Here is a 16,096-nt window from a genome sequence, read left to right as displayed (position 1 = left end):
GTGGCGCAGTGGGTTGGACCGCAGTCCTGCTCTCTGGTGGGTCTGGGGTTCGAGTCCCGCTTGGGGTGCCTTGCGACGGACTGGCGTCCCGTCCTGGGTGTGTCCCCTCCCCCTCCGGCCTTACGCCCTGTGTTGCCGGGTAGGCTCTGGTTCCCCGTGACCCCGTAAGGGACAAGCGGTTCTGAAAATGTGTGTGTGTGTGTGTGTATTATTACTGTATTGTTATATTAAAGATGCTTTAGTGTATCCAGAAGTGTTCCTTTAATGTTTTCTTGTGCATAGAAAGATACACAATATACTGTATACTAAGACAAACATTTGACTAACTGACGTTAGATACCCACCATACCCAACTGTTCTTTCTGACTTGCGTCAAAATCAGACTTAAAGACAGACTGAGGACACGGAACTAGTTAGTAATCCAGGGACTGCCTGTAATTGGTTTTGTTACACTAGAAGTGACTAAAATTGAAGGAAAACAGCCAGATTGACACCACTGAGATATAAAAACCTTACAGGTTTGAGACACCAACTGTTTATCTCTGTTCCAAAGCATCTGATTCAAGTATCTGATACAAGCCAATTTACACAATAAAATACCATCTGAGGAAGTAAGATGAAAGTGTAAGGGGCAAAAATGCCATTGTATTGAGTAATAAGGCTGTTGTATAAAAAAGGGTATATATTTTCATCGTAGTAGTTTCTTTGTTGTATGGGATCCCATTATATGCCACTGGAGTTACCGGGAGGAGACCCCAGGAACGACCGAGGCCATACTAGACAGATTATATCTGGATTTAGAATACAGACACGCTGTTTCATACACACACACACACACACACTGACACAAACTGCGAGAGCAGTCTCTACCTAAGCTGATTGCGTAGGGCAGCAATCTCCCGGCTCATGCTCTGACTGCTGTCCGTCATCTCCTCCAGTTCTCTCTGCAGCTTACGGCGCTGAGCATTGGTGCGAGAGTTTTCTTCCTCCACCTCCTCTAGCTGCCGCTTCAGCTGCCGCAGGCGCCCCATAGACTTGTCCAGCTGAGACATATGATAACAAGGGAAAATATTTCAAAGTCATCCACAACACTATATTACAAAAACCAGCTAGTGCAATTCTGACACCGAGACACAGATTTACGCAAAAGTGATCAGGTGATGGCTTCTGGCTCCTCGCTTTGCTTCCACCACCAGCCAGATCCAGTTCCAGCATTAAGCGTGGTTAACAGAATAACTTCAGAATAAGCACTCTGGGGTGCAGTACGCAGCACAAGTGACTCACAGCTCCTAGGCTATGCGTTTGGATATGGGTTCGAAAACAACTCAATATGTGTCAAGTCTGCATGTTCTTTCAGTGCTTGCATTGGTTTCTTCCAGGTGCTCTGGTTTCTTCTCACAGTCAACAGACGTGTTTCAGGTGAACTGTGGGATCTAAAATGCCCTTGGGGTGTGTTATATTGCTCTGTTGTGTGAATGTGCTCATTCTCAATGTACTACATCTAGCATTGGAAGTTACCCAGGACAAAAGTGTCAACTAATAAAGATAATAAACAATAACTGCCCCTGGAGGAGGATTTTAAATATCTTTGGGTCTTGTTCACGAACGATGAACGAAGGCAGTGGGGTATGGAAAGACAGATCGTGTAGTGTCTGTAGTTTTGGAGCACTGCACTTATCTGTGGAGGCGAAGTAGAAGCTGTGTCTTCAGACAAAGCTAACAGTTTTCTGCTCAGACTACATTCCCATCCTCAACTATGATCATGAGCTTTGGGTAATGACCAAAAGAACAAAATCAGATACAAGCAACCAAAACGAGGTTCCTCCGCAAGATCGCTGGGCTCACTCTCCATGAAAAGGTCAAATTGCTGCTCCTTTGGACTGAGAGGACTCAGAGGGGTGAGGTGATTCGGCATGTCGTAAGAATGCCCACTGGTAAACTCCTACCGGAGTCGCACGTCCCCCTGGGCAGAGGCCCCGAGGCAGACCCAGAACATATTTCCATTTACGGAGATTACATCTCCCAGCTAGCATGAGAACACCTTGAAATCCCCCAAGAAGTTCTCGAGACTATGGCTGTGGAAAGGCAGATTTTGGCCTGCTTGCTCAGCTTGTTACGGACAAAAACTCGACCAAACAGAACAACAAAGAATGAACGCAATCCTCTGGGATCTCAGACCTGTTCTCTGTACTGGTCGGCATGTCTCCTCTCATCCTCTGCCTGCATCAACACCTCCTTCAGCTTCTTCTCCGTTTTTCGTACCATCTTATTGGCAAGCGCTCGCTCCCTAATAAAGAGAGGCAGGAAGGATGAAGCATTTTTTGTCACCATAGCTCTCTCAGAAATTTCTCTCACAAGACTACCAAAGCAGCATTTGACATTAATTTAGTTCATCATCTTGAATTTTACCATAATCTGATCCAGATTAAAAGAGTCTGGATATTATTACTTCCTCAAATATTTGTCCTGCACATGTTCCTTCAACATGAATTTATCCTCTCCTTCCCTCTCTTAAACACTCACTGTCTCTCTTGCTCCAGCTGCTCCTCCATGGCATCAATCTTGGCCTCTAGGGCGGCGACACTGAGGCGGTGTTTTCCTCTCATGGCCCCCTCCAACTCTCCAAGCCTGGCTTTCAGCTCCTTGTTCTGTCTCTCCAGTTGTTCCCGTGCACTCTCACTCTTTTGGTACAAAGTGCGCTCTCCAGCCAGCTGCACCGTCAGGGTTTCCACCTGAAACACAGTGTGCCGGTGAGTAATGCCAGCTCACGTTTTTTACGAGCTGATGTTGCACCACAGTGACAGTAAAATGAGACAGGAGTTTCCAAAGAGCACGCACTTGCAGAGTAGTCTTGCGCTGCCTTTCAGCCAACAGCTCGGCATTGCTCTGCTCCTCCTCCAGCTCCTCCTCCAGCTGGGTCACCCGAGCCTCCAACCTTCTCTTCTCTTCACACAGGGCAGACCTTTGGAGGGCGAGAGGTCAGCCATGAATGTCCTGCATCGCACCAAGGAACAATTCCGCATGTACAAAAGAGTGAACTTTTCTCCTGGATGGAGGCGCATGATGGGTCTCTTTAGAAAAATTGTATTATTATATTATTGTCATAGTCTTATTAAATTAGCATTGGTCTTGGTAGTTGTCACTGATCAGATACTCAAAATTCAGCGTCATAATGATGAAAAATTTTAATTATATAGTATTTATACTATATTTTGTACGGTATAACAGGTCCCCCAGCTTACAATCTCAATCGGGACCAGAAGTCTGCTCACGATTTTTTTCTTAAATCCAACTAATAAAAGCGTAACAATATAGACATCCTTTAAATTACTCATAGGTTAAGATCTGTAAAGTTTTTGGAAATCACTACAGGTATCCGCCCCTTAACGACGGGGTTACGTTCTGTGAAACCAGTCGCAATGCGACTTCGTCGTTGAGCGAACACCATAGAGCGTACATAGCTTTAACGCCGCTTAACGATATTTCGATTAACGGCTGATCCCATATACGACGGTGGTCCCATAAGATCATAATGGTGCTGAAAACTGTAGCGCAATGTGTTATTCACGTGTTTGTGGTGGTGCTGCTGGTGTAAACAAACAAAGTTTACTGTAAAACAGTACGCTGCGTTATGCCGGCAGCAGGGTCATAAATCTGGTGTTTACCGCGTCTCTTGATTGCATTGAGTCTATACCGTCTAGATTTGTATAAGAACACTTTATGTTTGCACAACGAAATCGCCTAATGACACGTCTCAGAACATATCCCCATCATTAAGTGACACGTATTTTTATGGGAGCACCGTCGCTGCCCGAAACATCGTAAACCGGCGCATATATAAATACCGTGTATAATAAATATAAATACCGTGCAAGTGCTCAATTAACATTAAACCTAAAACTTTGAAATGACAAATTAATAATATGTTGTTTGTAACAAAGCCCTGTTTAATCGTGGCTGTTGACGAATTCATCCAATAAACGTGTGTAACATCTGCCATCTCTCTACTGATCACCAGCGTTCACAGACTCCAGACATGAGCTGTAAATGGTGTGAGAGGGGAAAGAGCGCAGTCCCACACTGCAGTTCTCTTTCAGCGTGTTTGACGGACATCTCTCAGCTCGGAATGTAAATGCAGGTTGCACCTGCTCCACAGATAAAACAATTAAAAATATTTGTAAACTGGAAAAAGTTAACTGGTGCAGAGGCGCAGACATGTTTTTAGGTGTGGAGAATGGCGAACAAACAAAGGGTGCATTTCTAGGTAACACTGACTTCCCAGTGGAGCTGTTAAGGATTTCTTCTGCCATTTCATCCCGCTCCTGCTGAGCTTGTCTCTTGAGCCTCTCTGAGTTGGCCAGTTCCTGAGGGGCATACAGGGAGCAATAGTGCTTTACAGGTTTCGAGGGAATTTCTTTAGGAAATTGCCAGCACAGGTGTTGTGCTGTTTAAACACAGGTGACGGTCAAAAGGACACATGCAATGCTCTGTTGTGCTGGACGACCCTTTAAAATAAAACTGTCAAGAAGATTCCCACATTAGTTACAATCGTTGGAAACACTTAGTAAAGGTATTTCAAGCAATTTACACTTATGTTAGTGTGTATATACCACACACACACACACACACACACACTCTCTGAACCGCTTGTCCCATCCAGAGTTGCAGGGAGCCGGAGCCTAACCCGGCAACATAGGGTGCAAGGCTGGAGGGGACACACCCAGGACAGGACACCAGTCCATCGCAAGGTACCCCAAGCAGGACTTGAACCCCAGACCTACTGGAGAGCAGGACCCAGTCCAACCCACTGTGCCACCGCACCCCCATGTATATACTAAGCTCCTTAAAATCACTTACTGATTTATATAGCATGGCGATTTTTACCGGAGCAATTCAGGGTAATTACTCTGCTTAAGGGTACTGCAGCACGAATAAGACTCAAACCTGGGCTTCACGATTGTAGCTCGACAGCTCTAACCACTATGCTACCCACTGTCTCATTATCTGAACTTCATTATCTGGACAAAAGAAAACTGAAAACATCTTTTTCTTGCGAGGGCTATGTGTAAAGACAAGAACTGCAACAGACACAATGGATGTGAATTATTACTCTGCACGAACCTCCGTCAACTGCAGCAGCTCTGCCTCCAGGGTTTGCAGCCGCTTCTCGCTGTCTTTGGATTGGGCGACCACCTCATCCCGAGCGAGTTTAGTCTCATCGAGCTCCCGCAGCGCATCCTTCATCTGAGTCTGATTGGAACAGTAAACATTTCAAGTACCGAGCTGAAGGCTCCACAAAACCCAAGGGTTTAAGACCTTAAAGGGGTGCAAGGGGCTGACCTACCTGCAGCCGTCGCAGCTGCCTCAGGACCTCCTCCCTGCCTCGGTTGGCTGCTTCCACCTGGGCCTCGGCCTCCTGAAGCTCTGTTTCCAGCTGCTTCTTGACTGATAGTGCCTGAGCGCGCTGGCTGCGCTCCTCCTCCAACTGGGACTCCAGTTCTCGTACCTGTAAGCCAAGAAGTCACAAGGAAAGAAGTTAAATTTTCTAAAAACTGTACATACACACACAGACACGCACACCAATACTTATTAGTGAAAAGGCCACATTGTGCCAGGGCCGTCTGATCTCCCATACCTGCTTGTTGAGCGCTCTCCGCTTTTCCTCCCCTTTCTCCTCTTTACTGCTGATCTCCCTCTCAAACTGGGCCCTCAGTGCCTGCAATGTGACCTCAAGCCTTAGTCTTGAGTTTTCCGCTTCTGCTAGTTCCTCCTCGAGCTCCTGGGTCTGTGCTCGCAGGGCCTGGGCCTCCGTTTCCAGGGTCCGACGGGACCGCTCCAGCTCATGGACCTGAAAAGGGCAGAAAAGAGGAGGAAATAATGAGAGTTAATGAAGCTTTCTCTCCTCTGCCCTCATGTGGTGTCCTTCAGCCAAGGTGAAACCAAATTTAAAGCATGTGCAGCAGTTGCCACTGACTTAACGGGAAAACCTCCACTTGTACACAATATATAACAAAATGTAGACCCAGCTCACATTCTTGCCCACGTCATCTTGTGCATTGACCAGTTGCTCCATATCGGCACGCAGCTGCTTGTTGATGCGCTCCAGCTCCTCCTTCTGCTCAGTGGCCTCTTGCAAGGCACGCGATAGAGACAGGGCACGCGTTTCCTTCTCCCGACTCTCTGCCTCCGCCCGGTCCCGCTCCTCTGCCAGTCGGGCGCTGATGGCCTTCTCCTCTGCCAGGCACTAGGGTAAGAAAGGGAGGAAAATGACAATAAAAACAGCTTAATTCCTTTGCGATAGGAAACCCACCATCTGCCTTTCGCGATGTCACATTACGGCCTCACTTCCTCTCTGTTACAGTGCATTTCTCCTGCTTCTTTCATCCACCTTCCATTATCTGAAATTCAGCCTTTGCTCGTCTCACATCCTGTCTCGCTCTCTCTCGCTGTAATGCTATTCCTCCGTCTTCTCTCTGTGACCTGATGAGAGACCCTACATCTGCTCACCTGGTCAAACTTCTTCTGCCTCTTCTCCAGTGCGGTGCAGTTCTGCCGCTCGCGTTGAAGAGCCAGGGTCATGTCCTCGATCTCCTCCCGCAGGCGCTCTCTTTGTCGCTCCAGGCGCTCCTTTTCCTCCTCCCGTGACCGCTCCCGCTGGTTTGCGTTCTCCAGCTCCCGCTGCAGCTTCCGCCGGCATTCCTCACCTGCCTCCACAGCTGAATTCACCTCCTCCAGCTGCCGTCGCAGCTCAGCCAGCTGAGAGAGTTTGGGGGGAGTGCTTGTCATCTTACTCTCATGCATTTGGGGAGATGACCTCACAGTAACCTCTATCGCAGAACACAATCTTTGCAGAAATAATGACAAGAAAGATCAGAGCACAATACCATACACATTATAAGCTGCAGGCAGGGAATTAACACAGAGCAAAGAACAGTAAAACCAGGGAAAGTTTTCAGGAGAGACACTATTGTGGAGCTTGATTAGAGATCGTGTCAGTGTCCTTCACGCATTAACACATCACAGATCTGAAGAACTAAGTGCCCAAGACAGTGTCATAGAGGGAAGTACCAAAGGGCAGAGTATGGAGAGAAAAAAAGAGCATCCAGCTACCTGCTGAGTGTGTGTCTGGATCTGCCTGTTCAGCTCCTTCACCCTTTCCTCCTCTTCCTCGACTCGCTCTATCAAGGCTGTCCGCTCTTCCTCAAGCGCTCGAACCCGGGACCCCAAGGCCAATTTCTGTCTTGTCTCATCTTGTAGGAGTTCCTGAAAGTGACAACGGGCGTACGCTTATGCGCTTGACCTCAGTACTGAAACACACAGAGCTGCAGTGACACTCAAGACGTTTAGCATGTGCGGCTTCATTAATGTCTACGCTCTTGTTAAGCAACCACAGCTGTAGCAGCTTTGATAAACTTGTTGAATTTGTGACATCACCTACAAAATATCAAAACAGGTAAAACAAGGGATAAGTCAGTCAAGACCTTCAAGTAAAATAAGTGTTAAATTATGAAATAATGCTATTTTTTACTTCTATAGGAACGGAACACAGAAGGTTCCCAAAACTGCTGTCGCTGCATGTCTGATCCAGAAAATTACTGCCAGTTTTCCAACCTGCACACTAAGGTACCGCAGCAAGTCATTTTACAAGTGCCCTGATCACTGAAAAGCCGCGTGCTGGAGTCACACATGCGTTGGACAACCAGACAGACCAGGATACGACCAGCACGTTCCCAGTACATTACCTGGGCATCATGAAGCTGGCTCTCTAGAGTGTTCACCTCCTTATTGAGACGAAGGCCTTTGGACTCGGATGAGGACAGAGAGCCGGAGAGTGACTCGATCTCAGACTGCAGGTCACAGGAAGAGCGAGGGAACCAGAAAATGAGGCATTACAACACTCAATAGACCATTGGTGTGCCAAGCAGCAATATAAAGAGCAGTGCAAATCTTCCTGCCATCCCTCTTTGCCTCCCTCCCTCTCTCACCTGCAGCTTATGCACTCGTTCCTCCCGCTCCTCCCTCTCTCGGTCAGCCTGCGCCAGGCGGACGGTCAGCTCTTGCACTTGGTTTTCGGCCCGCTTCCTGCCCCTCTCGCTCTCCATCTTGCTGCCCTGAAGGGCTTTCAGCTCTGCGGTCAGGCTGGCCCTCTCCTCCTCCAGGACAGCCTTGGCCTTCTCCAGTGACTGACGTGCCTGTGGCGGGTAAGCAGGGCATATCAGGGCACATATCAGGGCACAGGGCACACGTGTAGGAGACACTTTCCACAGGATTCACTATACAGGTTTCAGACAAACACCGGCTTGTTCACAGCTCTGAGTGAAGCCTCACGTAAAACAGTGTCTCGTAACACTACAGTGGCTGACACTTCACACATCAGCAGAATAATCTGGAAAGGTGGAGACTCAAACAGAGAGGCTGACTCAACGGCGCTCTGTCACGCCTCCCCAGCATGGCTACACATGGCTACGCTCCGTGCCGCCGCCATCCCCTCACCCTCTTGCTGTTGTCCAGCTGCTCCTGCAGGGAGTCTATGGCAGCGCAGTGGCGAACACGGAGCTCGGACAGCTGCGCTTCGTGCCGACGCGTCTCTTCCTCCACGCAGCGCTGAAGCTCTCCTAACTCTGCTTCCCTCCGGGACCTGGCGGAGGGACATGAAGGAGGTACATTATAGTACTCAGCGCGGTACGTATCTGCACCACACACCAACATGCACAGCAGGATCCAGCACCTCAGCTCCTGCTGGGCAGCGGTGGTGTCCAGTGTGTCCTCCAGTTCTGTCCTCAGAGCTTCCAGTTCCTCTCCAAGGTCCCTCCTCTGCTTCTCTGCCCTTTCCCTCATGCCCCGCTCATTCTCCACCTCCTCCTTTAACTCTGACACCTGGGATGTGGCTTCCCTCAGGGCCCTCTGTGCCTCTCCCCTCCTGGCTCCCTCCTCCTCCAGCCTGAGCGAAAGCACGACAGTTAACATCTGTCATCATTCACCTGTGTCCGTGCTTCAGCTTAACCTCCTTCATGTTTCACCTCGCTTGCAGGGTGGTGATCTCCTTCTCTCTCTGGGTCAGGGTCCCCCTCAGCTCCGCAGCTAGCAGTCCCAACTCGGACAGCTGCTCCTGGGCCTCCGCTGCTTCGCTTTCCATCCTGCGCCTCCACTTTTCCTGCTCCAGTCGACCCTGCTCCTCCCGCTTCAGTCGTTCTACAGAAACACAGGGCTCCGTTGGACCACTTACAGCCACGGTTTGTCAAAGTCATTCAGGGTGACGTTGCTGTTTTTAGTGGGCACAGCGTACCCTCCAGGTCAGCGATAATAGCCTCCTGCTTGTTCTTGAGCTTGTTCAGGCTCTTCACTTTCTCCTCCTCCTCAGTTAGTTGGTCCGTCACCTCGCTCAGTCGTTCCTCAAGCTGCTTCTTCTCCTGAAGTAGGAGATGATGGGATGAATGGCACAGAGTGACATCTGAGCATCCTCATCGTAAAACGCAGCGAACACCGGTACCTTGCTGAGTCGATCTCGCTGCTCGCTAAGCGTCAGTGTCTCAGTCTCCAGACTCTTCACTTTTGTCTCCAGGGTCACCTTCTCAAGCAGAAGGCGCTGTCGAGCCCCCTCCTCCTCTTCTAGCTGCTCCTCCAAGTCCTGAGCGAAAGAGACAAGGAACAGATGAAATCATGAGAGGGACCAATAGGGGGTATTGTTCAAGATGTCAGCTGCAGAACATCTGACAGCATTTTCATAGGTGACCACAGAATAAAACTGCTCCTCCTATGTCTTATTTCCTCCTGTCACCTGGACGTTCTGCTGCAGCCGCTTCTTCTCACTGGCCAGCTGCACACCTCGTTCTTCCTCCTCCTCCAGACGACCTTCCAGTTCACTTAGCACATCTTCTAGTTCCTGCTTCCGACTTGCCAACCTCGCCCTCATCTCCTCTGCTTCTGCAAAGAGCTCTGCCTCTGCCTGCAGCTGGTCGGTAAGCACTGCTTTCTCCTCCAGCAACTAGAATAAAGAACGGGAACCTAATGTACAAACTAGTTGGTTGGAACTCAGTGTGAGTTCGAAGACTTCCGGTAAACATGGTAATAATGATGAACGGCGACATCGTACCTGCTGATGTTTCCTTTCCAGCTCATTGAATTCTTGCTCCACTTTGGACAGGTTCTCTTTGGCTTTCTGTAGTTCTGCCTCCCTCGCTTGGATCTCTTCATCTTGACGTGTCACCTGCAGGAGCGGCTTCACCTGGAAACACAGGATTGGATAAGACAATGACAACAGACAATATCTTTTCTGAGACGTTTCAGGTTTCCTTTTTCCTTTTATAAATCAACAGATCAATGGCAACCTAGAATATGTGATGAATCTCCAAATATGAAATTACATTTACTTAGCTGATCCTACATATTTTGCATACCAGAACTAGTGCTTCGAAGAGTGAAAATGCAAGATACGTAACCCTTTAACGTGCTTCAACGCAGAGCCATGAACACAAATACAGGTGGAAAATATAATCCATGGATGTGGACGCACATGCATTTACAAAGCAACTGTAATTCAGCAAAAAAAAAAAAAAAAAAAAAAACCTCTACCTTGGTAAAGAGCCGCCACCACTGCCAATTCCTCAGCTTCAGATAGGCAGCACAGTTCCTCTGCATCACCCGGAGCGCACTGAGCTGCTGCTGCTTCTTGAGGAATGCCCTGGAGGAGGAGGGTGCCGGAGAGCAAGACAACAATGGTCAGAGTGAGGAACATCAATACTCCCAGTGTTCATGGAGTCGCAGCTCGATACTCACCGTGTTCATGATCACCACCACAGGTCAGTACTGAACGTTCACATTGACATGGCTCAGTATTCACACGGTTCACAATACAATGCAAATACTAAACAGGCAACAGCCCAGTGGGTGCAGTGTACAACACCTTCGTGCTAGAAAGCCTCTGGCCACACTCTGGAAGCGGATGATGGTGTCTGTGATCTTCAGGTCTCTTTCCTCCTCTAAATGGGCCAGAACACCAGCCCGGAAGAAGACTTTGCTCTGACCCACCCTGAATAGGTTCCGGTCCAGTTCCAAGGCACTGATCTGGAAATGAGGACCAGGATACAGAAAGATTAAATGTGTTCATTTTCAACACTTCAGTGGGAAATGTTTCACTACGATCAGGGGAACTCAGTACTGAAAGTGACAATGGGAAGGTAAGACTCACCATGAGCTCAGAGGCTTGTTTACCATCCATGAAAGTACGCGGAATGGCATTAGGAGTGAGAATCTCATACCTGAGCATGGAAGAGACACAGGGTGAAAAGAAGAGGAAGGGAAAATAGAATGAAGTGAGTATGCGAGACCAATAGAAGGTGGTACTGAAGCCATATTAAAGTCGATGAAGAGCGGTCGGATACCTTTGCCTGAACTCCTGGAAGGGGATGCGGTTGGGGAAACCCTGTCTGCAGATCCGAATGCCCTCTAAGACTCCATTACATCGGAGCTGATCAAGAACCAAGTGTGGGTTCAGCTTGCCTGCCTAAGGGGTGCAAACAGTGTATACAGCAGTTAATGATAAGAATACCACATATAGACATGATTATATATGGCATGTAATTTTCCTCCGGTTAATGCTACTTCTGATGCCTTTCACCCCCTCCACGTCTATCCCATATATGTTTTCTCTCTATCATCCCTTTCGTACCCTCTTTTCATGGTTGGGGATGATACAACGCAAGAAGTTGGGATTGGTGTTCCTCAGCGTGGCCATCAGTTTGGTGAGCGACTCCTTGTACAGCTGGCCCACTGTGCGGAACATGCCCTTCTTGGTCTTCAACCCTGCTGCTCCGAAGGTCACGCCACCACTCCCTTCACCCAAACCTCCAGACGCCACCTGGTCAAGGCCCACAATCCTTTCCACTGCACCACAGGAAGCAGATGGGGGGGAAAAAAACTGAGCATCATACTGAGAGCACGCTGAACATGCATTAAACATGAAATGAAGCTGGTGATAATGGATACAAGGCAAAAATGATATACCACTGCACTTTATACACAGGTAGATTTATACTAAGAAGCATGAACTCCTTAAAAAGAGAAACCCCATGGACACAAACCTATGACAGCGAATGCTTTTGGGCACTTTGAAACAATTAAAACTAGAAGCTGAGCAGGCAAGCCCTGTGTTAGGCATGTGACACAGGGATGGCAGGGAATGAGGGATGGAGGGGGTAAGAAAAAGGAAGACACCTACTGTCAGAGCCATTAGTCTGCAGCGTGGCATAGGAGTCGAAAAAGTAAACACGAGGGAGAGTCTGAATATCTGAGAGAGACAGAAATACACAGAGGAGAGTAGAGTAGCAGGAATGTAAAGGAAAGGAAAAGGGGTAAGATAAGCCAAAGTTATATTGTTAATGGGAAAAAGACACGGGGAGGAAAAAAGACAAAGGACAGGCGTATTAGGGCACGTTGGAAAATAATGTCAGTCATTAGTGAAAAGTTTGGATGAATCTACACTTCAGCTTCACAAAAACTTAAACTCAAAACCTCACTTCTTATGTAAATTCACACACCTGTGTTCAATGCAACGCCCTTTCATTCCCTTAGTTCTAAATACAGTACTAAATGCCATCTATATGTGACACTGCTGAACTGTTAAACTATTAACTAGGAGTTTTTTATTTAATACCATCACCTGCACCTTTCAACACTCTTCTCCTTCATAGCCTCTCCATTTAACAGTCCAGCTCCAAGACATCCTTCCCACTCACCTTCTCTCCACAGCTCAGAGATGAAGTGATCAGAAGACTGATGAAGGAGAGAGGCTACATTGTCATTCAAGGGGTCCATGTTCTTTACCAACCACTCATCTGCCTTGTAGTCCACCTGGGGAAAAGGAGTGAGCAGTCTTTTATAGGTGTTATTCACAGTAATTCTAAATACCAAATGCACTTCTTTTCCACTGGACACCACACCAACCAAGGTGTTAAGACCCTCCATTAGCGCTGTCTTTACACCTTTATAGAGTAAAGTCATAGTATAGCCAACACAACCCTTTCACAAGGTACACTTTCAGACTCATTCAAAGTGAACCCTTGCAAGAAACCTACCATAAATCACAGTATTCTGAATCAGTATACATTCATTTCAATTCTTCCCTTTATCTTTAAAATTGTGGAAAGTTTCAAAACAACTGTTTCATATGTAGTCTCCAAATAATTTGTAAGAATTTCACTCTGGTTTTCATCAATGGCACAGAGTCAAAACAGTCACTAAGGATGTGTCTCTGCTGGTTTTCATGTAGACCATTCCATACCACTCTATTATATAGATTGGAGACTTGCTTGTCTGGCACTGTTTTTGTATGGTTTGGTCCCCGTACCACAAAAAGATTTCTCAAAATCCCAAGGCTCAGAGCTACATGCTCCATTTAAGGGATATCACACACGCACGCACGCACGCACGCACGCACGCACGCACGCACGCACGCACGCACTGTCTGAAACCGCTCATCCCAAGCGGGGTTACGGCAAGTCGGAGCCTAACCCAGCAACACAGGGCAGAGGGCTGAGGGGGGAGGGGACACACTCAGGACGGGACGCCAGTCTGTCGCAAGGCACCCCAAGTGGGACTCGAACCCCAGAACCACCAGAGAGCAGGCACGGGCCAAACCCAATGCGCCAATATTATCAGCAAATATTGAATAAATTTCCATGACATGTAGCTCTCCTGTGCATTAAGCCAACAGACACTCTGAATATACTGAATCACTGGTACTTGGACCCCAGAGGTTTATTTTTTCCTTGGTCTGGGAGTTTTTTTATTTTCTTTTCCTCAGTTGCCAGGTGGCTTATTTCAGAACATTAGGAAATGATGTCATATGTCCACTTCTTTATTCTGTCTTAGTACTCACCCTTACACAAATCGTATGTGCCCTATTGATCAGTGCTGTGTCATTTGGTGTGGAGAGTGCATATAAACATAAAAAATTAATTAATCGAAAAACAGGAAACATACAGGGTTTCCCAGGTTTGGGAATAGCACCCTGCATGTGCCCACGCACACACACACACCTTCCCAGCATAGTGCAGGATGGAGAAGTCAGCCTCCTGACGCAGCTGGCGGGGACGATAGAATTTGGGGTGTGAGCCCTGTTCCACGGACAGTTTTTCCACGAAAGAGCGGTCTGTGGCCCTTGGGAACCAGCACTCCTCGTCCAGCAGGGCCAGCACTCCTGGGGGATGTGCCTGGGGACACATAATCACAACTGAGCACCACAGGAAGCGAGGACAGAAGGCCTCAGCTGAGATGACATGAGGCATATTGCAGGCTGGGAGACACAACAGCAAAGATCATGGAATAACAGAGTGCATACCGGCCGTTCTATGAGGTCGATACAGGGCTGTAGGTCCAGTCCAAAGTCTATGAAGTTCCACTCAATGCCCTCCCTCTGGTACTCCTCTTGCTCCAGGACAAACATGGTGTGGTTGAAGAGCTGCTGTAGCTTCTCATTAGTGTAATTTATACAAAGCTGCTCGAACGAGTTCAGCTGTGGACAGGCAGGATGAGAGAAATACATAATCATTCCTCATCATTAAATCTAACATAATATCCTTAAAATAACCGGTGATTCTTACCAGTGGCGTTCTTCTGATTAATTTGTCATATTTAATGTAAATCTCCCTTTATTCTCCTTCTAATAAGGTGGAAGAAACCAACCTGTTTCTCCGATTCTCATACAGCACTTAAAAGCTGGGAATTTATCGTTTGCCTTCGCCAAACCTGTTCACGGTCCCTTTGAAACCGTGGTGACCAGAACTAAGGCTAATTTTGCCATTCTCCTGTTGTGATGTCTTTTGCGGATTCTGCTAGTGTTCTGTGGATGCTGTCACCTCATTCTTTCACATCTAGAAAAACATGCAAAACTAAGTGGTATTAGAGTCTTTAGCACTCCAACTGTATGTATTTATTTTCCGTTCCTCACGTATGCATATTTAATGTTGTATCCCCTATTATCCCCCTATCTTGTCTCAAATTGGTTGTGGCCAGTCACCTATTTGTTACGTTCCCTACAGTGTCACTACTTTGAGAGCGGTGAACACAGGCACACACCTTGCAATGATGTGTGTACTCTAAGTCACCCTTTTCTTCCACTCTAACGGCTGAAAGACAGCGCTATTTGCCCAATACAACATACTCTGAAATCACCTGCCTGACTCACAGGCATTGCTGTGGGCAAAAAGAAGAAAATCCTAGCCCTGGGTATTCTTCGTTTTCAAACCCAGATCCCTGCTATATTGTTATCATGTTAAAGTCTGTACGCTCACACATGTGCTTTTCTCTATCCTAGTTTGTTCCTAAGAACTGATAGAATATCAAAGAAACCAGACAATGAAATCACTTATTTCATTCTTTTCTGTGGCAAAAAAATTCCAATTAGTTCCAACCCCATCCCAGGTTCACCCCTTATTTTTGCCTAATATCAAAAGGAAAAAGTTGGGTGACATATTAAAATTTTACAAAGTGAACTGATTCAAACTTCAACGCAAAAAAAAAAAAAAAAAAAAACAAAACAGAGAAGTAAAGACAAAGGAAAACAATGCAACTGAATTCACACTCAGTGAACAATTTCACATTGTTTGGACAGATCTAGCGGGGGGCCATGACCGCTGAGGTTATAACAGCTAACAAGCTAGCAAACAAGCCAAACTGTAACTGTAAAGAAGACTGTTCAGTAGATGTGGTCTTGCATGGCTTAGCACTCAACATTCGGGAGGTGCGCAAAATTTTCCCATAACTGTTACATGTCATTTCTTTGTATTTATTATGTACTGTATTTAAACAAAGATCCTCTTACAAGCTGTATGGGAATTTATGCATTTTTAACAGAATAAAAATCCCCAGCTCCCAGCTTTCAGAGATCATCCTATTATCCACTTCTTTGATAAAGTACCAGACAAAAAGGATTTCTTTCACGCTATTTGCTGTAGCTTAGATGCACTGGATTAAGCTGTCATACCCAGCTTCAACACATCTCACCACCTCCTCAGCACTTTCACTTATTATTACAGCATTACACCTATAAGTCTTTTGAGTCTGATTTTAGTCTACTGGGAGATTTTCCTTTAAAAAC

The 16,096-nt window shown here is 47.0% G+C and overlaps 1 protein-coding gene across 5 annotated transcripts in view; it reads right to left on the bottom strand.

Moving 5' to 3' along the window:
• The window catches only part of myh14 (myosin, heavy chain 14, non-muscle), a 33,645-nt gene that overhangs the window by 5,898 nt on the left and 11,651 nt on the right, over positions 1-16,096 (bottom strand). For 3 of the 5 annotated variants that reach the window (XM_018737272.2, XM_018737281.2, XM_018737291.2), the window contains 29 exons: positions 14,339-14,512; positions 14,037-14,210; positions 12,735-12,849; positions 12,218-12,286; positions 11,669-11,883; positions 11,382-11,503; positions 11,189-11,258; positions 10,904-11,064; positions 10,573-10,681; positions 10,094-10,225; positions 9,779-9,985; positions 9,491-9,628; positions 9,287-9,410; positions 9,021-9,192; positions 8,729-8,941; positions 8,494-8,638; positions 7,986-8,192; positions 7,743-7,847; positions 7,111-7,263; positions 6,508-6,756; positions 6,032-6,244; positions 5,636-5,848; positions 5,345-5,506; positions 5,122-5,250; positions 4,276-4,364; positions 2,839-2,962; positions 2,524-2,732; positions 2,179-2,287; positions 871-1,043 (listed from right to left, as the gene is read on the bottom strand). In XM_018737272.2, coding sequence (XP_018592788.1) covers positions 871-1,043; positions 2,179-2,287; positions 2,524-2,732; positions 2,839-2,962; positions 4,276-4,364; positions 5,122-5,250; positions 5,345-5,506; positions 5,636-5,848; positions 6,032-6,244; positions 6,508-6,756; positions 7,111-7,263; positions 7,743-7,847; positions 7,986-8,192; positions 8,494-8,638; positions 8,729-8,941; positions 9,021-9,192; positions 9,287-9,410; positions 9,491-9,628; positions 9,779-9,985; positions 10,094-10,225; positions 10,573-10,681; positions 10,904-11,064; positions 11,189-11,258; positions 11,382-11,503; positions 11,669-11,883; positions 12,218-12,286; positions 12,735-12,849; positions 14,037-14,210; positions 14,339-14,512 — 4,475 coding nt within the window. The remainder of the gene's footprint in view (positions 1-870; positions 1,044-2,178; positions 2,288-2,523; positions 2,733-2,838; positions 2,963-4,275; positions 4,365-5,121; positions 5,251-5,344; positions 5,507-5,635; positions 5,849-6,031; positions 6,245-6,507; positions 6,757-7,110; positions 7,264-7,742; positions 7,848-7,985; positions 8,193-8,493; positions 8,639-8,728; positions 8,942-9,020; positions 9,193-9,286; positions 9,411-9,490; positions 9,629-9,778; positions 9,986-10,093; positions 10,226-10,572; positions 10,682-10,903; positions 11,065-11,188; positions 11,259-11,381; positions 11,504-11,668; positions 11,884-12,217; positions 12,287-12,734; positions 12,850-14,036; positions 14,211-14,338; positions 14,513-16,096) is intronic. The other 2 variants (XM_018737300.2, XM_018737310.2) reach the window with 1 other exon arrangement.

The sequence above is a fragment of the Scleropages formosus genome, chromosome 18 (assembly GCF_900964775.1).
Source record: "Scleropages formosus chromosome 18, fSclFor1.1, whole genome shotgun sequence".
Classification (NCBI taxonomy): domain Eukaryota; kingdom Metazoa; phylum Chordata; class Actinopteri; order Osteoglossiformes; family Osteoglossidae; genus Scleropages; species Scleropages formosus.
The sequence above is the reverse complement of the archived record's forward strand: the minus strand, read 5'-3'. Positions and strand labels throughout refer to the sequence as shown.